Here is a 27,312-nt window from a genome sequence, read left to right as displayed (position 1 = left end):
TTCTATTTATTTTATTTTGTTAATATGTTTGGTTTTTTTCTCTGTCTCCCCCTTCTAGACTGTGAGCCCACTGTTGGGTAGAGACTGTCTCTATATGTTGCCAACTTGTACTTCCCAAGCGCTTAGTACAGTGCTCTGCACACAGTAAGCGCTCAATAAATATGATTGATTGATTGATTTTGGATGCAGCCCCTCTCCCAAACAGGGCTCACAGTCTGAGTAGGAGGAGGCTTTAAATCCCTGTATTACAGATGAGGAATGTGAGGTCCAGAGAAATACAATGACTTACCTAGGGTCACCCAGCAGGCAATAGTAATAATGATGGTGATAATAATAATAATAATGAAGATGGTGATGATCACAGTAATGATAGTAGTGATATTTATTAAGTGTTTACTGTGTGTCAAGCACTGTTCTAAGTGCTGGGGAAGGTCAGACACAGTTCCTGTCCCCTTGGGGTTCACAATCTAGATAGGAGGGAGAATGGACATTGAATCCCTGTTTCACAAATGAGGAATCTGAGGCCCAGAGAAGTAAAGTAAGTTTCCCAGGGTCATGCAGCAGACAAGTGGTGGAGCCAGGATTAGAACCCAGATCTTCTGACTCCTAGGCCCAGGCTCTTTCCACTAGGTCGCTCTGCTTTTCTCTGCTATGCCTGAGAAAGTGACAGAATTATAAGCTAAATAAAAATGAAAAGCTCCAAGCGTAGGAAGAAGCAGCTTGGTCTAGTGGAAAGAGCATGCGCCTGCGAGTCAGAAGAATCTGGGTTCTAATCCTGACTACGCTGCTTGTCCGCTGTGTGACCCTGGACAAGTCACTTCTCTGTTCCTCTGTTACCTCATCTGTAACATGGGGATTTAGAGTGTGAGCCCCATGTGGGACAGGGACTGTGTCCAACCTGATTACCTTGTATCCTGCTTAACAAATATCACAGTTGTTATTATTATTATTATTACTATTATTGCTATTATTATTATTATTATGGGATGAAGAAGCTTCTGTCCTCACCATAGTCCGTGTTTTCGGGTCCCCAGCAATTCGAAGGCCAGAAGTAGGGGGCCTGAAAAACAGCACAGGGTTAGGGGAGATCAATGCTCTACATCAGGAATTTAATCAATCAATAGTATTTCTGGAGCTCTTACTATGTGCAGAGAGCTGTAATAAGCACTTGTGAGAGGTCAACATCACGGAATTAGCCAGTGCATTCCCTGCCCACAATGAGCTCACAGTCAATTGATCCATCAGTGGTATTTATTGAGCGCTCACGATGTGCAGAGCACTTTACTAAGTGCTTGGGAGAGTAAGATACCCCAGAATTAGCAGATGCATTCCCTGTCCACAACGAGCTCATAATCAATCAATGGTATTTATTGGGCGCTTATGATGTGCAGAGCGTTATACTAAGCAATTGGGACAGTATAATCCAAAAGAATTTGCAGACACATCCCTTGCCCAAAATGACCTTACAGTCAATCAATCAAACAATGTATTTATGGAGCGCCTACTATGTGCAGGACACTGTACTAAGTCCTTGGGAAAGTATGGTACAACAGAATTAGCAGGCATGTCCCCTGCCCACAGCAAACTAACAATCAGTTAATCAGTGGCATTTATGGAGCTCTTACTATGTTCAGAGCACTGTACTAAGTGCTTGGGAGAGTACGCTATCAGAGAATTAGTAGACACGTTCCCTGCCCACAACAGTGCTCTGCACACAGTAGGTGCTCAACAAATGTAACTGAATGAATGAATGAAAGAGCTAACAATCAATCAAAAGTATTTACTGAGCACTTACAATGTGCAGAGCACTGTACTAAGCGCTTGGGAGAGTACAATCCAACAGAATTAGCAGATGCATCCCTGTCCCACACTGAGATGACAGTCTAGAGGGGGAGATCCACCCTGAGGTACTGCACCATGGAGAGAGCACGGGCCTGGGAGTCAGCAGGTCATGGGTTCTAATCCCGCCTCCACCACTTATCTGCTGTGTGGCCTTGGGCAAGTCACTCCACTTCTCTGGGTGTCAGTTCCCTCATCTGTAAAATGCGGATTGAGACTGCGTGCCCTGTGCGGGACAGGGACTGGGTTCAACCCAATTTGTTTGTATCCACCCCAGCGCTTAGTACAGTGCCTGGCACATAGTAAGCACTTAACAAATATGACAGTTGTGATTATTTTTGTTATTATCACTTCCCTGGGCCACCGTCCTTTGGGAGGGGTCGGAGGAGCAATGGGGAGGGAGGAGAGGCAGTGAATGAGCCCACCTACCTGGAAGCGGTAGAAAGTGCTATCATCCTTCAGGGTGAGGACGTGGTCAGAGATGGGAAAGACGTAGCCTTGGGCTGCCACCAGACTTCCCAAATGGATAGCTTCCGCTGTGGGGAGAGGCCATCCGTCAATCAATCCCTTGGATTTCTCCAGCGCTTACCGTTTGTGGGGCACTGTACTAAGCACTTGGGAAGGGACGGCGTGACTGAGTTGGTAGACACTGTCCCTGCCTGTAATTCATTCGTTCATTCATTCATTCATATTTATTGAGCACTTACTGTGTGCAGAACACTGTACTAAGCATTTGGAAAGTACAATTCGGCAACAGAGAAAATCCCTACCCAGCAACGGGCTCACAGTCTAGAAGGGGGAGACAGACAACAAAGCAAAACAAAACAAGTAAACAGGCATCAATAGTATCAATATAAATAAATAGATTTATAGCTATAGATAATGAGTTTATAGTCAATCAATCAATCGTTGATATTTATTGGGCACTTACTGTGGGCAGGGTGCTACACTAAACCCTTGGGAGAGTACAGTGCAACAATATATCATGTGGGCCAGGGATTGGGGCCAACCCTCTTATCTTGTAATTCCTCCAGAGCTTAGTACAATGTCCAACACCAAGTAAGCACTTAACAGATCCTACATTTATCATTTTTATGATATGAAGGCCTCAGAGAAAACAAAGTCCTGGAAAATAGGAAAGCAAGGGTGAGAAGTTTTTTTTTTTCATAGGCCATCAATGAAGGGGATGGGGGGAAAGGAAAAGAAAGGCCTAGATTGCAGAAGGGCAACCATTAGAGTAATAATAATAAGTATGGTATTTATTAAACGCTTACTATGTGCAAGGCACTTTCCTAAGCTCTGGGGTGGATCCAAGCAAATCATGTTGGACACAGTCCCTGTCCCACGGGGCTCACACTCTCGACCCCCATTTTACAGATGAGGTATCTGAAGCACAGAGAAATGAAGTGATTTGCCCAAAGTCACAAAGCAGATGGAAGTATGGAAGCTCCTTCCTCTGTTCAGAGCCACAGCCTAACAGCAGGAGGATTTGACTGTTTTGGTGAAGACCACATTGGTGTTGATGTGATCGGCAATGTCTCATTTGAAGCTAGGCCAGATCTGGATCATGAAGCATGTCTGACACCCCTATCTATAGGCACATTAGTTCCCTGGAGCTTTCCCTTTTTTTGATGGTATTCTTTAAATGTTTACCACGTGCCAAGCACTGGGATAAATACAAAATAATCAGGTTGGACACAGTTCATGTCCCACATGGGGCTCACAGTCTTAATCCCCTGTTTTACCTGGGAGGTGAAGAACAGTATTTAGGCAAAGAGCCAATTTGTGTCATCTCTGAACTCTGCAGAAGATGGAAGCGAGCTTCTTCTGGAGCCAAGGAAGTGAAGTGACTTGTCCAAGTTCACACATGAGACAAGCGGCAGAGCTGGGATTAGAATTCAGTTCCTTCTGACTCTCAGGCCTGGGCTCTATCCATCAGGCCATGCTGCTTCCCACCCACAGAGAAGCCATGTAGACTAGGGAAAGTGAATACTTAGGATTGGGGATTTGGATGGCATTTTCATGATCTTTTCTCTCTAAAACCTTTGTTTTCCCATGCCTCTGATTTAGTAGCTCCCTCCCGAATCTTAGCCCTTTAGTCCAGCAAACTAATTCTCATGTAAAGACTGTAAACTTGCTGTGGGCAGGGAATGTACCTGCCAATTCTGTGGTATTGTACTTGCCCAAGTGCTTAGTACTGTGCCCTGCACACAGTAAGCACTCAATAAATACCACTCTAGATGATGTAAAGGAGACATGAAATCACTTAATTGATCTTTTGCAATTTCAGGGACAGGTCTTCAAGAACATTTTGTTCAAAATAATATATCCATAATTACAGGTTTTTTCTTGCTTTGTCCAAGAAAACTAACTTTGAAACTAAAAATAGACATAACCCAAGAACTGAAAGGAACCCAGATCCCTAAGAGAACAGTTGTAACTAAATGGACAAAATGCCATTCTATATTAATCTTCCCAACGGCGATTTCACTGAGGTGGACACTTTGTTCCAGGTAAATATTAAATGAAAATGAATTAAATTGATTTTACTCCATGTTTTCCTTCTATTTTCTGTTACAGTATTTGTTAAGTGCTTACTATGTGCCAGACACTGGACTAAATGCTGGGGTAGATACAAACTAGTCAGGTGAGACACAGTTCATGTCTCACATGGGGCTCACATGACTCCCCATTTTACCGATGAGGGAACTGAGGCCCGGAGAAGTGAAGTGACTTGCCCAGGGTCACGCAGGAGACAAGTGGCAGAGCTGGAATTAGAACCCAGGTCCTTGTGATTCCCAGACCTGTGCTCAATCCACAAGGCCACAGTACAGTGCCCAGTGCTTAATACAGTGCCTGGCATATAGGAAGCACTTAAAAAATACCATTATTATTATTCTCACTTCTGTTTAGGGAGCTGACTCAAAAGAACCATTTGGGGATTGGTAAATATTCTGTACTTATTTTCTAAGATGTTCTAAAGAACTTCAATGACCTGCTCATTTTGGAAGAAGAAAACCAAGTCTCTTAAATAAACATTCTCAAAGTAGTTTGGGAACCCCTCTGGCTTGGGAACCCTGTTCAATTGCAACTGGGCCTTTATGGAAGTAATCAGAGATATTTTCTTGGCTTCATTTTACTTTTTGAGTTCTTCTGCACTGGATTATGCCCTGGCCCCAATTTGACATTCTCCAGAGATCGGAATGGACAGGGAGAAAATGTTCTCATTTTATAGAGAGAAGGTGTTGAGAAGCAATGTGGCTTAGAGGACAGAGCACAGGCTTGGGAGTCAGAAAGAATTGGGTTCTAATCCCAGCTCCGCCACATGTCTGCTGCTGTGTGACCTTGGGCAAGTTGCTAAACTTCTCTGGGCCTCAGTTCCCTCATGGGTATAATGGGGATGAAGACTGAAAGCCCCATTTGGGACATGGACTGCATCAAACCTGATTAACTTGTATCTGCCCCATTGCTAAGGGCAGTGAGGGCACACAATAAGTGCTTAGTGAGTACCATAATTACCATAATTATTTATTTATTTGTTCCTTCAAGACAGCATATTACCTGGGTCTTCTATACTGAGGTTCTTCATGAGCCATTGCACGACGTCTGTACCTGTAACAAGAAGAAGAATGCTTTGTTTTGGTGTTTTCTTTATTTAAATGCTAGATGTTGATAGTTTACTATGTTCCAGGCACTGTACTAAGCCCTGGGGTAGATATAAGATAATCAAGTAGGACCTAGTCCATGTCCCACATGAGGCTCATAGTGTTAATCTCCATTTTACAGATGGAGATTACACTAAGGCCCAGAGAAGTGAAGTGACTTGCCCAAGGTCACACAGCAGACAAGTGGCAGAGCCGGGATTAGAATCCAGGCCCTTCTGACTCCCAGTCCTAGGCTCTTTCAATAATAATAATAATAATAATAATAATAATGATAATAATAATAATAATAATAGTATTTGTTAAGCTCTTACTATGTGCCAAGCACTGTTCTAAGCACTGGGTTAGATACAAGTTAATCAGGGCATCCCATGTGAGGCTTACAGCCTTTAACCCTCATTTTACAGATGAGGTTACTGAGGCACAGAGAAGTGAAGTAATTTGCCCAAGGTCACACAACAGACAAGTGGCAGCGCCAGGATCAGAACTCACGACCTCTGACTCCCAAGCCCATGCTCTTTCCACTAAGCCACACTGCTTCTCCACAGCACTTACGTACATATCTGTAATTTATTTATATTACTGTCTGTCTCCCCCTCTAGACTGAAAGCTCGCTGTGGGCAAGGAATGTATCTGTTACATTATTATATTATCCTCTCCCAAGCTCTTAGTCCAGTGCTCTACACACAGTAAGCCCTCAATAAATATGACAGATTGACTTTTTCCACTAGCTTCTCATTCAGGATCACACGTACACTTAATGTCACTGAAACGATGGTATTGGTTATGCACTTACTATGTGCCAAACACTGTTCTAAGGTCTCCGGGGGGATACAAGGTAATCAAGTTGTCCCATGTGGGGATCACAGTCTTAATCCCCATTTTACAGATGAGGTAACCGAGGCACAGAAAAGTGAAGTGACTTGCCCAAAGTCACACAGCTGACAAATGGCGGAGACAGGATTAGGCCCCATGATCTCTGACTCCCAAGCCTAGGCTTTTTTCACTGAGCCACGCTGAATGAATCATTTCTTTAGTTCGGGCTGCTAACAAGTGCCACGTTCCCAGGACAGATGCGTGGCCTCGTGGATAGAACACGGGCCTGCCAGTCAAAAGGACCTGGGTTCTAAATCCGACTCCGCCACTTGTCCCATTATTTGCTACTCCCTCCCCAAGCCCTATCTGATAAAAATGCACAAATCCTGTCCACATTAGATTGCATCATATGATTGGCAGATGTCAGTCAGAGGAAGTGGATGGGAGGCAGCATAGCATAGTGGAAAGAGCATGGGCCTGGGAGTCAGAGGACCTGGGTTCTCATCCTGGCTCTGCCGGTCGCTTGCTGCGTGACCCTGGGCAAGTCACTTCACTTCTTTGTGCCTTAGTTTCCTCAGTGGTAAAATGAGGATTCAGTCCTACTCACTTCTACTTAGACTGTGAGCCCCAAGTGTGTCAAGGACCATGTTAAATCTGATCTACTACTATCTGCCACTTGACTGTTGTGTGACCTTGGGTGAGTCACTTTCCTTCTCTGTTCCTTAGTTACCTCATCTGTAGAATGGGGATTAACACTGTGAGCCCTAACTGGGACAGGGGACTGTGTCCAACCTGACTGACCTGTATCTACCCCAGAGCTCAGAACAGTGCATGACATATAATAAGGGCTTAACAAATGTGATAAAAAAATAGAAAGTGACTCACTAGCAGTCATAAATCAACACCTTCAACTAGTAGGAAGTAGGGCAGATTGGGGTACTCAGGCAACATCCCTGATCCAATCAAATGCCTCTAACGCAAATAGCATGTCGGGTACACACGTTCTGATTGGCTGCATTCGGTATCACCAGCAGGAAGAAGTCTATTAATAAGGCATCAGAGCAGAGGAGAATCAATAGTCTTTAAGAAACCTGGTGACAGGCTTAAGTCTGCCTGGCTTCTAGGAGCAGTTCTTCAGTACTCCCTAGTCACTGGAAGAGTCTAATAATAAATACTAATTATTACTGTATTAATATGAGCTTTCTATAATGATGGTATTTGTTAAGCAATTACTATGTGTCAAGCACTATCATAAGTACTGGAGTAGATAATAATAAAAAAAGGTTAGCATTAGTTAAACGCAAGGTTATCAGGTTGTCCCAGGTGAGGCTCATAGTCTTCATCTCCATTTTACAGTTGAGGTACCTGAGGCACAGCGAAGTTAAGTGGCTTGACCAAAATCACACAGCAGACAAGTGGAGGAGCTGGGATTAGAACCAATGACCTCTAACTCCCAAGCCTGGGCTCTTTCCCATTAAGCCATGCTGTTGCAAGATAATCAGGTTGGGCACAGTCCCTATCCTGTGTGGGCTCACAGTCTTCATCCCCATTTTAGAGGTGAGGTAACTAAGGCACAGAGAAGGGAAGTGAGTCATCCAAGGTCACACGTCAGACAAGTGGAGGATGAGGATGATGGTATTTCTGAAGCACTTACTACGTGCCAAGCACTGTTCTAAGCACTGGAATAGGAACTGGGATTAGAACCGAGGTCCTTCCGACTCCCAGGCCTGTGCTCTATCCACTAGACAATCCTGTTTCCCCAAGGGGAAGCAAACCAAAACCTGTGCTAAACTCTGAGGAGGATGCAAGATTAACAGGCTGGATGCAGTTTCTGTCCCACATGGCCCTCACAGTCTTAGTAGGATGAGGGGCAACAGATCTTTAATTCTCATTTTTCAAATGAGCAAACTGAGGCATGGAGAGGTTTCTTGACTTGATCAGGGTCACACGGCAGATAAGTGATAGACCAGGACTAGAACCCATGTCTTTTGACTCCCAAGCTCATGCTCTATCCACTAGGCAATGCTGCTTCTCTATGCTTGAGCCAATATTCCTCAAGAGACAGGCCCCTCTCAGCCCAGGTGCCGGGCTGGAAGTGTGAGCAGATTTCCGTCTCCATTTCCCCTGCTCGTATAAATTCAGCGATTCCCAGAAATGAAGGACAAAAGTAGAAACAAAGAATGGTCACCCAGACATCAGGGAGCCCAAATCTGGGGGTTTGTGCCTCAGAAAAACAGTTCTTCTCAGCGTGTTGCTTAGAAACAAGAAGGTTTACAGCAGTATTCCAATTTTCCCCAAAGCAGGAGGATTAACTTTGTGCTGATCTTTGCTGAACCATTATTTATCACCTGCCAAGATTGACTACGCACCCTTGGGACAAGGACAGGACTTTCTTTCCCCTGTTAATTACCGTCATCGTTAATATCCGTGTCACTAATTAGTCTTCATTCCTATTGAAATCTCCTCCATTATCACACTGCTCCCTCCGCGTTCCCCTTCTATGATCACCTAAGAGAAGCAACGTGGCTCAGTGGAAAAAGCACGGGCTTTGGAGTCAGAGGTCATAGGTTCAAATCTCGGCTCTGCCAACTGTCAGCTGTGTGACTTTGGGCAAGTCACTTAACTTCTCTGTGCCTCAATTACCTCATCTGTCAAATGGGATTAAAACTGTGAGCCCCCATGGGACAACCTGATCACCTTCTATCCCCCCAGTGCTTAGAACAGTGATTTGCACATAGTAAGTGTTTAACAAATACCATCATTATTATTACAATCACCATACTTGATGATGGGCTGCTCTGCTTCTCCCAATCTAGCTATTTCCAGTTTGCCCCGATGGATTGAGGGACAAGAGTGGGCTAGTAGGACCACTTGGGAGGGTATGGAGAAGCGATAGCAATGATAATAATAATAGTAATTATAATGATAACAGTGGCATTTGTTAAGTGCTTACTATGCTCCAGGCACTATACTAAGTGCTAGGGTGGATACAAGCTGTCACACATGCGTGCCCCCCAACCGCCCAGTCTTAATCTCCATTTTACAGATGAAGTCACTGAGGCACAGAGAAGTAAAGTGACTGGCCCAAGGTCACACAGTGGATGAATGGCAAAGTTGGAACTAGAACTCAGGTGCTTCTGATTCCCAGGCCCGGGCTCTACCTACTAGGCCATGCCGCTTCTCTCCCCAGTGGCTCCAGGAGCATTCACAGGGGCATTCCCAGGGTTTGGGAGGAAAGTGGGACCTTTCTTCTTAAGGGAAGGAAGGGGAAGGCTCGGTAGTGTACCCTGGGTGGAAAGGGTAGCCTTTTGCTCTGCTGCTGCCTACTCGCTAAAGATCTTGGGAGCTTGGAGGGAGACGAGGACCACCTCCAAAAAAAGGTATCACTGGGGAAATGGTTTCAAAAGCCCTCACTTGTGGCCAAATGAAAATCTGAAAATCTTGTCGCAAAATTAAAATAATTCATTTCATGACTTCCCAGGATAATCAGGATCCAGGAATTTTGGTCAAGGATCAGGCACTGAGTCCTCACTATTTGCCAAGCCTCAGTTTCCCTGACAACCCCACACACTTCCATCTGATAAAGGGGTGAATCTAGATTTAAATAAATTATTGCTTTGATTGTAGAGAGGTCCAACCTGAATCTCCTACCTAGTAACAAGTTCACCCTATGATATGGCTTCTGTATGCCACATGTTTCAGAGTTTAACAGCTATTTCATCAGATCTTCTTTCAACAGAAGCTGTGTGGCCTAGTTGATGTAGCACCTGCCCGGGAGTCAGAAAATCCTGGGTCCTAATTCTGGCTCTGCCATGTGTCTACTGTGTGACCTTGGGCAAGTCATTTTTAGACTTTGAGCCCACTGTTGGGTCGGGACTGTCTCTATATGTTGCCAACTTGTACTTCCCAATCACTTAGTACAGTGCTCTGCACACAGTAAGCGCTCAGTAAATACGATTGATTGATTGATTGATTTCCCTTCTCTGTGCCCCAGTAATCTCATCTGCAAAACAGAGATTAAGATTATGAGCCCCATGTGGTGCATGAACTGTATCCAACCTGCCTGATTAGCTTGTACCTGCCCCAGCATATAGTTCAGTGCCTGGCTTGTAGTAAACGCTAAACATATACCATTAAAAAATAAATATATATTGTGGTTTGGGTATTGACACCTGTCTACTTGTTTTGTTTTGTTGTCTATCTCCCCCTTCTAGACTGTGAGCCAGTTGTTGGGTAGGGACCGTCTCTATATGTTGCCGATTTATATTTCCCAAGCGCTTAGTACAGTGCTTTGCACACAGTAAGCACTCAATGAATACTATTGAATCAATGAATGAATGTGATAACTACCTATAGATGATAGAAGCAGCGTAGTTTAGTGGAAAGGGCCCAGTCTTGGGGGTCAGAGGTCATGGGTTCTAATCCACCTCCACCACTAGCCTGCTGTGTGACCTTGGGCAAGTCACAACTTCTCTGTGCCTCAGTTACCTCATCTGGAAAATGGGGATTAAAACTATGAGCCCCTCGTGGGACAACCTGATTACCTTGTATCTCCCCTAGTGCTTAGAACAGTGCTAGGCACATAGTAAGTGCTTAACAAATACCTAATTATTATTATTATCTGTTTTATTAAGTAAAAAAAACAAAGGAATGTTACCTCATAATGGGCAAGGAACATGTCTGCTACTTCATCATCATCATCATCAATTGTATTTATTGAGCGCTTACTGTGTGCAGAGCACTGTACTAAGCGCTTGGGAAGTACAAGTTGGCAACATATATAGACAGTCCCTACCCAACAGTGGGCTCACAGTCTAAAAGGGGGAGACAGAGAACAAAACCAAACATACTAACAAAATAAAATAGAATAGATATGTACAAGTAAAATAAATAAATAAATCGAGTAACAAATATGTACAAACATATATACATATATACAGGTGCAGTAGGGAAGGGAAGGAGGTAAGATGCAGGGGGATGGAGAGGGGGACAAGGGGGAGAGGAAGGAAGGGGCTCAGTCTGGGAAGGCCTCCTGGAGTAGGTGAGCTCTCAGTAGGGCCTTGAAGGAAAGAAGAGAGCTAGCTTGCCGGATGGGCAGAGGGAGGGCATTCCAGGCCCGGGGGATGACGTGGGCCGGGGGTCGGGGCGGGCGACCTTTAAACCCCAGGGGACACAGGCAAATGTGTGAATCCGCTCTGTCAGCTGTGCAGGTGCCACCATTGACGCAGGATGCTACACTGCTGCTGCTACACTCACCTACATCGGCCCCGCTGAGTGCCTTCCCCAGTGGCCAAGGCCTCATGTCTACTTTCTTCCCATTGACCACTAAGGCCTGGACACAGCCCCTAAGGCCTCGGTTCGTTCCTGCAGCTCTGATCAGCCAGGAGGCCCTAGGCGCCCCTCCGAGGTAGAAAGGGGTCCGAAACGTAATTTTACTGTACTGGCCCTGGGATTGGCCTGTCACGGGGTCATCATCATCACTACGCAGTTGCAGCAGGCCATCCAGCCCATCCCTGTAGACAGTGACTGTGTGCCAGCTGCCCAGTTTGATTTTGATTTTGCTTGTCAGCACAGCAACCCCGGTCCCACAGTTGAATCTGAACTGGAGAGAGCGCCGGATTATTGCCAGGGACATAAAATCACCTCGTCTGTGTTCAGTCTCCCCACAGTACAGCAGCAACCCGTCCTCTGCTTCTGCCCTAAATTCAAGAGTGATCTGAAACGTCTGATAAGAGTTCTTCAATGGTTCAAATGCTATTTCTGTTGTACTGTACTTTCCTAAGCTCTTGGTACAGTGCTATGTACCACAACCCTCTCACCCCAATTATTTTTGTTCCTAAAATTCCTTTATCTCTGCACAGGTCTGGGAATCAGAAGGCCCTGGGTTCTAATCCTGACCCTGTCATTTGTCCGCTCAGTGACCCTGGGCAAGTCACTTCACTTTCCTGTGGCTCCGTTCCCTCATCTATAAAATGTGGGATCAAGTCCGTGAGCCCCACGTGCGACAGGGCCTGTGTCCAACCTGATTAGCTTGTTTCCAATCCAGCACTTATTACAGTATCTGGCACATAGTAAACACTTGTCAAATACCACTATTATTCTTCTTCTTGTTTTTATTATGGTACAACAGAGTTGGAAGACACAGTCTCTGCCCACACAAACTCCCAGCTAGAGGGGGAGATGGACATTAATAGGCAGTGTCTGTGCTGCTTTCTCCATCCCCCTTTTCTTTCTCCATCTTCTCTCTACTTTTGTTCACCCTCTTCCCCCTCCCACTTCCTCTTAGTTCATCTCTGGGGCCAGTGGAGCCCACTCAATTCCCTCTTTGGGGGTCTCTCTCACAGCCATCTCCTCTGGACTCTTGGCCTCGCTCCCAAGATTCTCTCACCAGACCCAAGAATGTCCAAGAAGCAGGAAGTTTCCCAAACTGGGACTGTCTACTCTGATAGCCCACCCAGTCAGTAAGCCAGTCAATCGTATATATTGAGCGCTTACTGTGTGTACAGCACTGTACTAAGCGCTTAGGACAATACAATAGAACAATTAACAGACACATTCCCTGTCCACTTTGCGCTTACAGTCTAGAGGGTGAGACAAACATAAATAGAAATAAATAAAACGCTTTTGTCTCTGCTTCCATGACAAATTGCTCACATCCAGCCCCCAAGCAGCCCCTCTCGGCCACTCTAACCCCAACCCAGCCCATCTGTTCCCTAACTCTTGTCCCTCCCCTCACAAGAAAACATTGACATTAAGGTCACATCTCCTCCAAGAGGCCTTCCCTGATTAAGCAGTCTTTTCCCTATCCCCTTCTCCCATCTGCGTCATGTATGCACTTACATCTGTGACCTTTGGACATTTGATATTCACCCCACCCCAACCTCACAGCACTTATGTCCCTATTCATCAATTATGTATTATAAATTATACATATTAATGCCTGTCTCCCCCTCTAGACTGAGAGCTTGTTGTGGGCAGGGAATGTGTCTATCAACTCTGCTATATTACACTCTTGCAGGCACTCACTACAGTGCTCTGCACATTTGCCCGCTGTGTGACCTTGGGGAAGTCACTTCACTTTTCCGTGCCTCCGTTCCCTTATCTGTAAAATGGGGGTTAAGACTGTGAGCCCCATGTGGGACATGGATTGCGTCCAATCTGAGTAAGTGCTTAACAAATACCAAAATTATTATTATTATTATTATCTTGCATCTTCCCCGGCACTTAGTTCATTGCTTGCCACATAGTAAGTGCCTGACCCTCCATTTTCGAGAGCCTTCCCGTGACTCTATTCACTTACCCCATCAATGTAGGTTTGGGTGCGACTCTCCCTAGGAAAATGATAATGGACCTGCCCTGACTCACCCAGAACTTTGACTCAAGTGAATGTTAATTTGTGAGTCTTATCAGAAAAGGTACCGAATGAGGGAAACAGTGGAGATTTGGTAGGAAAATCTGAGGGCATCCTGAATGTTCCATCCAGGAAAAATCCCTGAGAGGAAACCAGGTGCAAAAATCATAATTCTCTCCCTGCTTGCCCCTGACCCAGAGTTCAGAATGTCTGGCCAACACAAATGACCAAATGTCCACTGGCTTTTTAACCTGTCCCATGTCAATCAGTCAGAATCCTAGTGTGCAAGGCTCTTGTTGTTCAAATGTACAGAAAATGTACACGAGCTCATTTCTCTCTCTTTTTTTGATGGCATTTGTTAAGCATTTACTGAGGTCAAGCTGTTCTAGGACTGGGGAAGATACCAATTAGTCAGATCAGACACAGTCCCTGTTCCACATGGGGCTCATAGTCTGAGGGAGGGAGAACTGGGTTACTGAATCCCCATTTTACAGTTGAGGAAACTGAGGCACAGAAAAGTTAAGCGACTTTCCCAAGGTCACCCAGTTAACAATTGGCAGAGCAATTGGTAGAGCCGGGATTCAAACACAGGTCCTCTAGCTCCCAAGTCGAAACTCTTTCCATTGGGACACACTTCCCTGCCTCAAAGAGAAGCAGCGTGGCTCAGTGGAAAGAGCCCGGGCTTTGGAGTCAGAGGTCATGGGTTCAAATCCCGGCTCCACCACTTGTCAGCTGTGTGACTTTGGGCAAGTCACTTCACTTCTCTGAGCCTCAGTAACCTCATCTGTAAAATGGGGATGAAGATTGTGAGCCCCACGTGGGACAACCTGATCACCTTGTATCCCCCTCGGTGCTTAGAACAGTGCTTTGCACATAGTAAGTGCTTAATAAATGCCATCAAAAACAAATGCGTTTACAGCCTGGAGGGGCAGACAGACATCAATATGATTAAATAATTTGTCATCTATAATTTGAAGATATACATACTTAAGTGCCATGGATTTAGAGCTGATGCAAATATCAAATATCCCAAATATTGAATGTCCCAAGGTCAAAGATCAAAGTGCCTAGATAGACAAAAGGAAGAGCGAACGGGGGGAAAGAGGTTTTAATCGGGGAAGGCCTCTTGGGGGAGAAGTAACCTTAATAATACTTTGAAAGCAGAGAGAGTGATATGGCATATGTGGCTGAGGGGAAACACTTACCCTCCTCTCTATCCTTTTGCACTTGCTCTCAATCCTGGGGGTACTGGAGGGGAGGACAGGAAGGAGTCTAGTGGAAAAAACCCAGCTTGGAAGTCAGAAGACCTGGGTTCAAATCCCGGCTCTACCACAGGACAGCTGTGTAACCCTGGATGAGTTATTTCACTTTTTTGTGCCTCATTTTCCTCAAGATAATAAGGCAAATGATAAAGCAGTCACCACTTTTCATAGAAAAGCACACTCATTTTAACTTCTTAGTTATTTTGATCTGTGTTAGGGGGAAATGCTTTTTACTTTATGTTTTTGCTAAGAGATTATCCAGTTGACTCTGCTTAAACCTGATGAACTGACTTCTACTGACTTTTTACTAATGGTAAGGGAGTTAATGAAACGGCTGAGTTATGGTTTGAAAGATAGCTGAAGCCAGGAGTTGCTTAATTCTTGACCTGATTCAAAGCTTAACATCAGATTTAATAGTCAGTGCCAAACTCTCATTCTTTGCTTCCCATTCTATATTCTCAATATTTATGATAAAACCAAGGTTCATCAAAGATGTCTTTTTCTGTAAAAATGAATGCATTCTAAACAGTTTTTTCCTCCCATTTTATCAAAATCTAGGAAGAACTCTACAGTCCTCTAGATTGTAAGCTCGTAGCGTGCTGGGAACGAGTCTGTAATAGCATTACATTGTACTCTCTCCCAAGCACTTAATACAGTGTTCTGCACACAGTAAGCACTCAATAAATACAACTGACTGACTAAAAGCCAGAGTTGGCTTAAAATGTAAATCAAGTTGAGGTGTAAGAGTGGAGGGTCAAAATAATGAATTGATAGGGAAAATATGGGCGATTTTAAATCATATTGATTAAGAGGGATAATACAATTTATAGCCATCCTCTTCAGAACTTTGGACACTACTCAGCACACACAGGGAACTCAAGAAGCAGCATGGCCTAATGGATAGAACACAGGACAAGGCACCAGAAGGACCTGAATTCTAAACCCAGCTTCGTCATTTGTCTGCTGTGTGACCTTGGGCAAGTCACTTCACTTCTCTGGGCCTACGTTACCTCATCTGTAAAATGGGGATTAAGACTGTGAGCCCTATGAGGGACAGGCTCTGTGTCCAATCTGATCAATTTATATCAAACCCAGTGCTTAGTACAGTGACTGGCACCCAGTAAACACTTAACAAATGCCATCTGAAAAACAAACAAACCAAAAAAACCCCTGATGATTAAATGAATCTTGTTTCAGAGAGATATGAAAGACATAATCTAAAGGAGAATGGCTTCCTATAATAATGATAATAATAATAATGATGGTATTTGTTAAGCGCTTACAACGTGTCAAGCACTGTTCTAAGCACTGGAGTAGATCCAAGCTCATCAGGTTGGACACAGTCCCTATCGGCTCACAGTCTTAATCCCCGTTTTACAGATGAGGTAACTGAGGAAAAGAGAAGTGAAGTGACTTGCCCATGGTCACTCAGCAGACAAGTGGCAGAGTCAGGATTAGAACCCATGTCCTTCTGACTCCCAGGCCTAGGCCATGCTGCTTCGATCAGACTACAAATATAAATCCACTTGAATTAAACAAAATGAAAATGATTAAACACAAATCATAGAAACCGTGAATGGAATATTTTTCAAACAACCACAGAGGAGTGACTGTAATTCAGACACTACATTTTATGAGTAGAGGGTGGAGGGGAACGGAAAAGGCACAAAGGATTCTAGGGTCACAATCCCACAAAGTCTACTCAACCCTGCTCCCCAAAATTTGCCAATCTCTATGAGTCAGAGGACCTGGTTTCTAATCCCTGCTCCACCACTTGGGCAAGTCACTTAGCTTCTCTTTGCCTCAGTAACCTCATCTGTAAAAGGGGGATTAAGACTGTGAGCCCCATGTGGGACATGGACTGTGTCCAATCTGATTAGCTTGTGTCTATCTACCTCAGCACTTACTACAGTGGCTGGCACATAGTATGTGCTTAAATACCATTAACCAAACCAAAACATAAAACAAAAACCTTAAAAAACAAAACTCTAGGAAGTAAATTCATTTACTAAGAAGGCTGTTTTTAAAAATGGGAGAAGGGCATAATTTAAGTATTCTCAAGTACTCTCCAGTGCTTAGAACAGTGCTTGGCACATAGTAAGCGCTTAACAAATACCATTATTATTATTCTCTTGCCCTTTCTCCACCCAACCCATCTTCCATTCTTTTCCAGGAGATGTGAGGTGAGGTTCCAATCTCCCCATGCAGGCGAATTTTTTTCTCCCAAGAACCCAGGACAGTGATCTGCAAAAATAAGTGCTCAATAAGTACAAATGATTAATGTTATAGATGAGGGAACTGAGGTATAGATAATTGACTATTTATGGTATTTGTTAAGAGCTTACTATGTGCTAGGCACTGTATTAAGCTCTGGGACAGATAAAGCTAATCATATTGGACAAAGTCCCTATCCTATATGGGGCTCACAGTCCAGGTGAAAGATTTGTCACCCCTAGGAGTCACGACTAAATTCACCTCAGCCTCAAATTTGTGTTCTTAACTAGGACACTTGCAGACTGTTTTCTTCTTTCAATGATATTGGTTAAATGCTTACTATGTGCCGACACTGTACTAAGAGCTGGGGTAGTAACAAGTTGAACAGGTTGGACACAGTCCTTGTGTCACATGGGGCTCACAGTCTTAAACCCCATTTTTCAGATGAGGGAACAGAGAGAGGCACCTAGAAGTGAAGTGACTTCCCAAGGTCACATAGCAGACAAGTGGTGGAACTGAGATTAGAACTCAGGTCCTTCTGGCTTCCAGGTCCTTCTGGCTTCCAGGCCCGGGCTTTATTCATTAGGCCAGTTTTTGGGTGCTGGGCCTCAAAAACAATCCCAGTTGTCGTCGGTGGGAGAAGCAAGAACCAGTCAGCACTAACATGGGGAAAGTTGACCAAACCATTACTGGAAAATCCACCAGGCATCCTGTTTCGGAAAAAGATAACTCTCCCGCTCTCTCCTATCATCATGAGGCAATTGTGCCATTCAATGTCAGCAACCTATTTCCCTCCCCCCCAACCCCATTCATCCTTGGTAATTTAAACCATCCCTATGAAAAAATAATAAGGGGGTAGAAGATCAGGCAGGGCTATTACCAACTCATAAATCAAACCAGGAGGCTTGAGGGGGTTGTGGTGAGGTATCTGAGATGTGCTCTCTCTTGGTTAGTTTTCTCACCAAAGCCCCCAGATTGATTCATAACCTCATAATCCTCCTGTGCCTGCAAATCAAGTCTTATAGCTAACTGGCAACAGCTGAGCCCAATCTGAAAGCGGATAAGGAGGTATAGCTGGTGAAGTGGGAGGTGGGGGTGGGGGAGAGGATCAGGATTGTCAATCACAAATGTTAAAGGAAAAAAAAGCCAAACTACATGATGTGCCTAAATGATCAGCTGCTTAAAATGAACTCAACTCCAATTCACCAACTCAACTTCAGCTCCAAGGGAGGTAGAGGAGAGGGGAGGGAATGGGAAGAAAGTGGGGAAGGAGGGAAAGAAATGGGGGAAGCAGGGGAGCCAGAAGGGAGAGAATGGAATTTGGACACTTGACCCCAGCATCATTTATTTACATAGGAAGCTAACCCTGGAGGGGCATGTGGATGAAATGATGATAATGTTTTGAAGAGGGGAGGAGAAAAAGAAAGCTCTTTTCTTGAAAGTTCTTGAAAGTTTGAAGAATCCAGCTGTTGGGAAATGTTAGGAGGAGATGATGATTTGCTCGCAATATCTCATAGGAGCCTTATTTTCAGAGCTCTGGTTTTGAAATGTGATTGGTGAACATTTGATGTTTAAAGTGCTGGAACGCAAAACATGAAGATGGGAAACAAAGAAGTGAGTCTTCCATTTTAGTAATGATGATCAATATGGTATTTCTTAAGCGCTTACCATGTGCCAAGCACTGTACTGAGCACTGGGGTAGATAACAGTTAATTAGGTCCCACATGGGGCTCGCAGTCTAAGTAGGAAGGGGAACAGTTATTAAATCTCCATTTGGCAAAGGAGGGAAATGAGGCACACAGACGTTAAGTGACCTGCAAGATGTCTCACAGTAGACAAGTGGCAGAGTGGGGATTAGAACCTACATCCTTTAACTCCTAGGCCCATGCTCTTTCTACCAGGCTACATTACTTCCCAGACCCTTGGCCTGATAATACTGACCTCAGGATTAGTGCATTAATAGTGATTTCACTTCTCTGATATATTTGAGGCTGAATTTAGTCTCTATACCCAATCTACCTTCCCTTGACAACCAAATTGACACCCTCAACACCCTCTCTATTGAACTCAACTCACTTGCTCCCCTATCCCTTCACCGACCTAACAGCACTAACTCACAGTCCTGGATCATTTCCACAATCTGCTTCCTTTGCTCCCATGCATGAGCGCAGAGCACTGCTGGTGGAAATCCAGCTATCGGGCTGACTTGTCCACTGTAACTTCATCCTTCCCTGCTTTAACTCTGCCCTCTTCACCACCATAATTTCTCCCTCCTTATTGACTCCCATGTCCATTGCCCTCTCCATTTGTTTCAGATGTTTAATTCTCTCCTCAAATCCCCCTCCCACCATCTCTTGGCCCTAATGACCTGGCCATGTACTTTATGGAGCAAATTGAAACCATCAGGTGTGAACTCCCTAAAATCACTCCTACTCCTGTCCAGTCTCTCCCTCCTCCTGCCCCTTCTTTGAATCTCCCATCTTTCCATCAGAAAGATGGAAAGATCAGGAGATTCAGGAGACTCATTCATTTAATCGCATTTATTGAGCACTTACTGTGTGCACAGCACTGTACTAAGCACTAGGAAAGGACAATTCAGCAATAGAGACAATCCCTGCCCACACTGGGCTTACAGTCTAGAGGATCTCCTGCCTCCTCTCAAAATCCACCTCCCCACCCGCACATTCAACCCTATTCCTTCTCAACTCATCAAAAAACTTTCCCCCTTCCTTCCCCCTTCCCTGACCACCATCTTCAACTGTTCACTCTCCGAAGGCTTCTTCCCCACTTCTTTTGATTATGCTCATGTCTCCCCATCCAAAAAAACTCTCCCTTAGCCTAAGTCCCTCCAGTTATTGCCCCATTTCCAAACTACAGGTTCTCTCTAAACTCCTTGAGAGGGTTCTCTAAGCCCACTGACTCCATTTCCTCTCTAATTTCCTTATTGACCCCCTCCAATCAGGGTTCCGTCCCCTTCAGACCACCAAAACTCTCCTCTCAAAGGTCACCAATGATCTCCTCCTTGTCAAATCCAACGGCCTCTACTCCATCCTAATCCTCTATGACCTTTCAGCTGCTTTCTACACTGTGGATCATGCCCGTCTCCTGGAAACATTATCCAACCTTGTCTTCACTCACACTGTCTTTTCCTGGTTCTCCTCCTATCTCTCTGGCTGCTCTTTCTCAGTCTCTTTCCCGGGTTCCTCTTCTGCCTCCCATCCCCTAACTGTGGGAGTCCTTCAAGTTCTGGGTCCCCTGCAATTCTCCATCTACGCCCACTCCCTTGGGTAACTCATTCACTCCCATGGCTTCAACTAACAGCTCTATGCAAATGATTCCCAAATCTACCTTACCTTTGTCTTTCTCTGCAGTCTCATGTTTCCTCCTGACTATAGGACATCTCTCCTCGAACGTCCTGCCAACATCTTAAACTTAACATGTTATCCAAAACATAACTCATCTTCTCACCCAAACCCTGTCCTCCTCCTGACTTTCCCATCACTTCAGACAGCACCACAATCCTCCTTGTCTCACAAACCCACAACCTTGGCATTATCCTTGACCCACCTCTTTCATTCAACCCACATATTCAATCTGTTATCAAATCCTGTAGGGTCCAACTTCAAAACATCACTAGTATCCCCCCTTTCCTCTCCATCCAAACTGCTAGCCAACTAATCCAAGCACTTATCCTATCACTATTTGATTACTGTCATCAGCTTCCTCAGTCACCTCCCTGCTTCCTGTCTCTCCTCACTCCAATCTTTGGTTCACTCTTCTGCCCAGATCATTTTTCTACAAAATCATTCAGTCCTTGTTTTCCCACATCTAAAGATCTTCCAGTGGTTTCCCATCCACCTCCACATCAAACAGAAACTCCTTACCTTTGGCCAGAAATGAATTCAATCCCCTTGCCCCCTCCTACTTTACCACTCTGATTTCCTAATACAACTCAGCCCACACACTTTGCTTCTCTCATAAGGACTAAAATCACTCTACCTTGATCTCATCTATCTCACAACAGGTCCCTCACCCATGTCCTGCCTCTGGTCTGGAAGTCCCTCCCCCTTCATATCTGACTGACGATCACTCTTCCCTGCTTCAAAGACTCATTAAAAGCACATCTCCTCCAAGAGGCTTTTCCCGACTAAGCCCTGATTTCCTCTTCTCCCACTCCCTTCTGTGTCATCCTCACCCTTTATTCATTGCTCCTTTAGCCCCTCACTTACGTCCATGTTTGTACATGTATGTAATGTACATGTACTTATGTACATTAATAGGCACAGGCATATTCATGTCAGCCTCCCCCTCTAGACTGTGAAATCACTGTGGCAGGGAATGTTGCTAACAATTCTGTTGTAATGTACTCTCTCAAGTGTTTAGTACAGTGCTCTGAACACAGTAAGCACTCAGTAAATATAAACTCATCTTTAGACTGTAAGCTCGTGGTGGGCAGGGAATGTCTTCCAAGGGCTTAGTATAATGCTTTGCACATAGGAAATGCTCAATAAATATAAGCTCATCTCTAGACTGTAAGTTTACTGTGGGCAGGGAATGTGCCTGTTTATTGTTTTGTTGTGCTCTCCCAAGGGCTTAATAATGTTTTGCACACAGGAAATGCTCAATAAATATAATTGAATGAATAAATACGGTTGATTGATTAATTAATGTCTGTCCAGTGTTTGAATGATAAAAAAAGGACCAGAGTTATCACATGCTGAAAACTGCTAGGACAGATGAAATCCAAATGATTGAATGTGCCACTGACTCACGTCCTCCCCTTTGAGGTCAAAATGGCTCAACTGGTCAGTCATTCATTTGGTCAACTATACTTATTGAATACTTATTGTGTGCAGAGCACTGTACTAAGTGCTTGGGAGAGTACCATAGAACAATATAACTGTCACGTTCCCTGCCAGCCTAGAGGGGGAAAAATAACACAAATAAATAAATTACAGATACATATATTAATGCTGTGAGGCAGGGAAGGGGGATGAATAAAGGGAGCAAGTCAAGGTGATGCAGAAGTGAGTGGAAGGAAAGGAAAAGAGGGCTTCGTCAGGGAAGGCTTCTTGGAGGAGATGTGCCTTCAATAAAGCTTTGAAGAGGGGAAGTGTAATTGTCGGATGGGTATGGGGAAGGAGGCCATTCCAGGCCAGAGCAAAATCAGCTTGTGGTGCTAGAGGTCTCAGGATAGTTCAACTTCCCTTAATGGGAAAAGAGATCCATAACAATTCATAGGCCTTCAGCCTCCAGAAAGTATTCGGGAGAACTGCCAGCATCCATAGTCGGAATATTGATTTTGCATTTCTTGAAAAAAATTAACTATCATTAATAGTCTACCTTTTGTTTAACATCTTAGCTCTAATGATAATGATCTGAAATCTGTTTGGTGTCAATTTTACATGGCATTCTACAGAAAGGCAACAACTAAAGGAAGTGCAGATCCATAACAGGTATTAATAATAAGGAAGCAGTGAAGCCAGTGGATAGAGCAGGGGCCTGGCGGGTCAGACAACCTGGATTTTAATTCCAGCTCCATTACTTGTTTGCTCTGTAACCTTGTTAAAGTCAATCAATCAATTGTATTTATTGAGTGCTTACTCTGTGCAGATAATAATAATAATAATTATGGTATTTGTTAAGCACTTACTATGTGCCAAGCACTGTTCTAAGTGCTGGAAGCACTGGGGTAGATACAAGGTAATCAGGTTGTCACACATGGGGCTCACAGTTTTAATCCCCATTTTACAGTTGAGGTAACTGAGGCACAGAGAAGTTAAGTGACTTGACCAAAGTCGCACATTTGACAAGCGGCAGGGTCGGGATTAGAACCCACAACTTCTGACTCCCAAGCCCGTGCTCTTTCCACTATGCCACGCTGCTTCAGATCACTATCCTAAGTGCTTGGGAGAGTACAACAATGCAACAGACATATTCCCTGGCCACAGTGAGCTTACAGTCTATAGTGGAAGGCAGGCATTAATAGGAATAAATTACAGATATGTACATAACTGCTGTGGGGATGGGAGGGCGGTTGAATAAAGACAGCAAGTCAGGGCAATGCAGAAGGGAGTGGAAGAAAAGGTGAAGAGGGCTTAGTCAGGGAAGGCCTCTTGGAGGAGATGTCCCTTTAATAAGGTTTTGAAGTTGGGGGAGAGTAAATGTCTGTGACATATGAAGAGGAAGGGCATTCCAGGCCAGAGGGAGGATGCTGAGATGGAAGCACAATGAGAAGGTTAGCACTGGAACAGTGAAGTGTGAGGGCTGGGATGTAGTAGGAAAGTAGCAAGGTGAGGTGGGAAGGGTCAAGGTGATTGAGTGCTTTCAAGCTGATGGTAAGGAGTTTCTATTTGAGAAAGTCACTTAACTTCTCTGTGCCTCAGTTATCTCATATGTTATAATGGGAATTAAGACTGTGAGCCCCACGTGGGACACGGAGTGTATCCCACCTGATTAAATTGAATCTACCCCAGCGATTTGTATAATGCCTGGCACATACTAAGCACTTCACAATTACCACTAAAAAGAAAAAGAAAAAAGCAGAGGTGACTGGCTCATTAAAGGATGCAAGAAGACAAACCAAACAGGAGTTAGTATCGGGATTCTGGTGCTAACCTTCTCATTGTGCCTCAATCTAGCCTGTCCCACCATCGACGCCTGGCCCACGTCCTACCTCTGGCCTGGAACACCCTCCCTCCTCAAATCTGCCAAACAATCACTCTACCCACCTTCAAAGCCCTACTAAAGGTACACCTTCTCCAAAAGGCACTCCCAGATTAAGCCCCCCGTTCCTCAGCTCCTCCTGTCTTCCACATCACCTAGACTCATTCCCTTTGCTCTCCCCCATCCCTGCCCCACATTACTTATGTACATATGTATACATCTATAATTCTATTTATTTTTATTGATGCCTGTATACTTGCTTTTATGTGTATGCATCTGTAATTCTATTTATTTATATTGATGCCTGTTTACTTGTTTCGATGTGTATATATCTATAATTTTATTTATTTATATTGATGCCTGTTGACTTGTTTTGATGTCTGCCTCCCCTCCTCTAGACTGAAAGCCCGGTGTGGGCAGGGATTGTCTCTCTTTATTGCTGAATTGTACTTTCCAAGCACTTAGTACAGTGTTCTGCACAAAGTAACTGCTCAATAAATACGACTGAATGAATGAATAAGATTATCTGCCTACGAAGGGAGAGCACAGAAACTTCTTTTCTACCTGGTTCCTCTTTTCCCTCATCAGCTGCTTCAGTGAAACTATTTCAGGCTTCCAAGCAGATTATTTTATCCCTCACAAACTGAGAAGCAGCCTGGCCTAGTGGATAAATCAGGGCCTGGGAGTCAAAGGACTTGGGTTCACATCCCAGCTTCGCCTTGCATCTGCTGAGTGACTTTGAGCAAGTCACTTCACTGGGCCTCATCTGCAAAATGGTGATTAAGACTATGAGCCCAATGTTGGGCAGGGACTGTGTCCAACACGATTAGTTTATATCTACTCCAGCGCTCAGTACCATGCCTGTTACATAGTAACTGCTTAACAAATACAACAGTTGTTATTATTATCAGGGCCAATGGCAGATTGTATGAGAATGAAGCCTATGGATTCTTCCTCCTTGTCTCCGTGTGCTATCCGATCATGGAGGAACTAGGGTAGGCTCGGAAGGTTAATGGCTAGTGCTGGGTGACCTCTGCTCAAAAAACCTGAACCTCCAAGAGGCGCACATATGCCCTGTGCCATTGACTGGCCCCTCTGCCCTTCCATCACTCAGCTCTTGGTTTCTTTGAGGGAGAAACAGATTCTAGAAATGCTGTGGAAGAAGACTGGACAGGCTTTTGCCCACACACTAAAGTTTTTTGTTTGTTTGTTTGTGGCAATGGGAAGTACTCAGCCTCCAGATGCTGCTGAGTTAGTGAGATCAGTGTTTTTATTTTTTGTGGCATTTGTTAAGGTCTTATTGTATGCCAGGCACTGTACTAAGCACTGGGGTGGATATAAGCAAATCAGGTTGAATGCAGTCCCTGTGCTGCACGGGGCTCACAGTCTTAATCCCCATTTTACAGATGAGAAAACTGAGGCACAGGAAAGCAAAGTGATTGACCAAGGCCACACAGCAGACAAGTGCTGGAGCCAGGATTAGAACCCACGACCTTTTGACTCCCAGGCCTGTGTTCTATCCACTTGCTTCTCCAGGGTAATCAGATTGTACACATCCTATGTACCATGTGGGGCTCACATTCTCAATTCCCATGTTACAGACTATGTAACTGAGGCACAGAGAAATGAAGTGACTTGCCAAAGGTCACACAACAGACAAGTAGCAGAGCTTGGATTGGAAGCCAGGTCCTTCTGACTCCCAGGCTTGGGCTCTATCCACTAGGTCACACTGCTTCTCTTGATTGAAAGGGAGGGAACAGTTGAAGGTACTGCTGACGGTAAAGCCTTGAGAGATGGGGAGTATGATGGAGTTGAAGACTGTTACGGGATCAGAGGACCTGGGTTCTAATTCCAGCTCCACCACTTTTCTGCTGTGTGACCTCAGGCATGTCACTTCACTTCTCTGGGCCTCAGGTCCCTCATCTAAAAGCAGGGATTAAGACTGTGCACCCCACGTGGGACATGAACTGTGTTAACCTGATTATTTTGTATCTTCCCCAGCACTAAGTACAGTGCCTGGCACATAATAAGTATTTGGCAGATACCATAAAAAGTCCCTTTGCTTCTCCGTGCCTCTGTTCCCTCATCTGTAAAATGGGGATTAAGACTTTGAGCCTCATGTGGAACAGGGACTGTGTCCAAACTGATTATTTTGTATCTCCCCCAGAGCTTAGTGCAGTACCTGGCACGTCCTACCTTTGGCCTGGAATGCCCTCCCTTCTCACATCTGCCAAACTAGCACACTTCCTTCCTTCAAAGCCCTACTGAAAGCCTACCTCTTCCAGGAGGCCTTCCCAGACTGAGCCACCATTTTCCTCTGCTCCCCCTCTCCTCCCCATTGCCCCTTCTCCCTCCCTTTGCTCTACCCCCCTCCCCACCCCACAGCACTATGTATATATGTACATATTTATTATTCCATTTATTTTATTAAAGATGTGGATATATATATATATATGTATTTCTATTTATTTATATTGATGCTATTGATGCCCATCTACTAGTTTTGTTTTGTTGTCTGTCTCCCCCCTTCTAGACTCTTGGGTAGGGATTGTCTCTGTTGCAAAATTGTACTTTCCAAGCGCTTAGTACAGTGCTCTGCGCACAGTAAGCGCTCAATAAATACGACTGAATGAACTGAAGGAATGAATGACTAGTAGGCGCTTAAGAAAGACCGTAAAAAATAAAAATACTGATCTCCCTAACTGAGCAGAATCTGGAGGTTCAGTACCTCCTACGGACACTAGGTGGCAGTGTTGTCCAGTACAAGATGCCTTCAGCCACCAGAAAGTATTCAGGAAAATTGCCAGCATCCACAATGGGAATATTGATTTTGCATTTCTTGAAAATTAATCATCATTAACACTCTACCTTTTGCTTAACATCTTAGCTTCAGTGATAGTAATAAGAAATCCATATGGTGTCCATTTTACAGAGCTTTCTACAGAAAGGTTATTGAACTATCTTAACAAGACAGAGTCTATAGCTGTGTGACTTTGGGCAAGTCACTTAATTTATCTGTGCCTCCATTACCTCATCTGTAAAATGGGGATTAAAACTGTAAGACCCATGTGGGATAACCTGATTACCTTGTAACCTCCCCAGTGCTTAGAACAGTGCTTTGCATATAGTAAGCGCTTAAAAATGCCAACATTGCCAAGATCCGCCCTTTCCTCTCCATCCAAACTGCTATCCTGCTCATTCAAGCTCTCATCCTATCCCGTCTGGACTACTGCACCAGCCTTCTCTCTGATCTCCCATCCTCGTGTCTCTCTCCACTTCAATCCATACTTCATGCTGCTGCCCGGATTATCTTTGTCCAGAAACGCTCTGGGCATATTACTCCCCTCCTCAAAAATCTCCAGTAGCTACCAATCAATCTGCACATCAGGCAGAAACTCCTCACCCTCGGCTTCAAGGCTCTCCATCACCTCGCCCCCTCCTACCTCACCTCCCTTCTCTCCTTCTACAGCCCACCCCGCACCCTCCGCTCCTCCACCGCTAA

General features: G+C 44.5%; 1 protein-coding gene across 3 annotated transcripts in view; it reads right to left on the bottom strand.

Moving 5' to 3' along the window:
• The window catches only part of RGS6 (regulator of G protein signaling 6), a 419,024-nt gene that overhangs the window by 75,751 nt on the left and 315,961 nt on the right, over nt 1-27,312 (bottom strand). For all 3 annotated transcript variants that reach the window (XM_038765488.1, XM_038765486.1, XM_038765487.1), the window contains exons 4-6: nt 5,401-5,451; nt 2,269-2,375; nt 1,009-1,060 (exon numbers count right to left, since the gene is read on the bottom strand). In XM_038765488.1, coding sequence (XP_038621416.1) covers nt 1,009-1,060; nt 2,269-2,375; nt 5,401-5,451 — 210 coding nt within the window. The remainder of the gene's footprint in view (nt 1-1,008; nt 1,061-2,268; nt 2,376-5,400; nt 5,452-27,312) is intronic.

This window comes from Tachyglossus aculeatus, chromosome 23, assembly GCF_015852505.1.
Source record: "Tachyglossus aculeatus isolate mTacAcu1 chromosome 23, mTacAcu1.pri, whole genome shotgun sequence".
Classification (NCBI taxonomy): Eukaryota; Metazoa; Chordata; class Mammalia; order Monotremata; family Tachyglossidae; genus Tachyglossus; species Tachyglossus aculeatus.
This window is presented reverse-complemented; position numbering and strand designations above follow the sequence as displayed.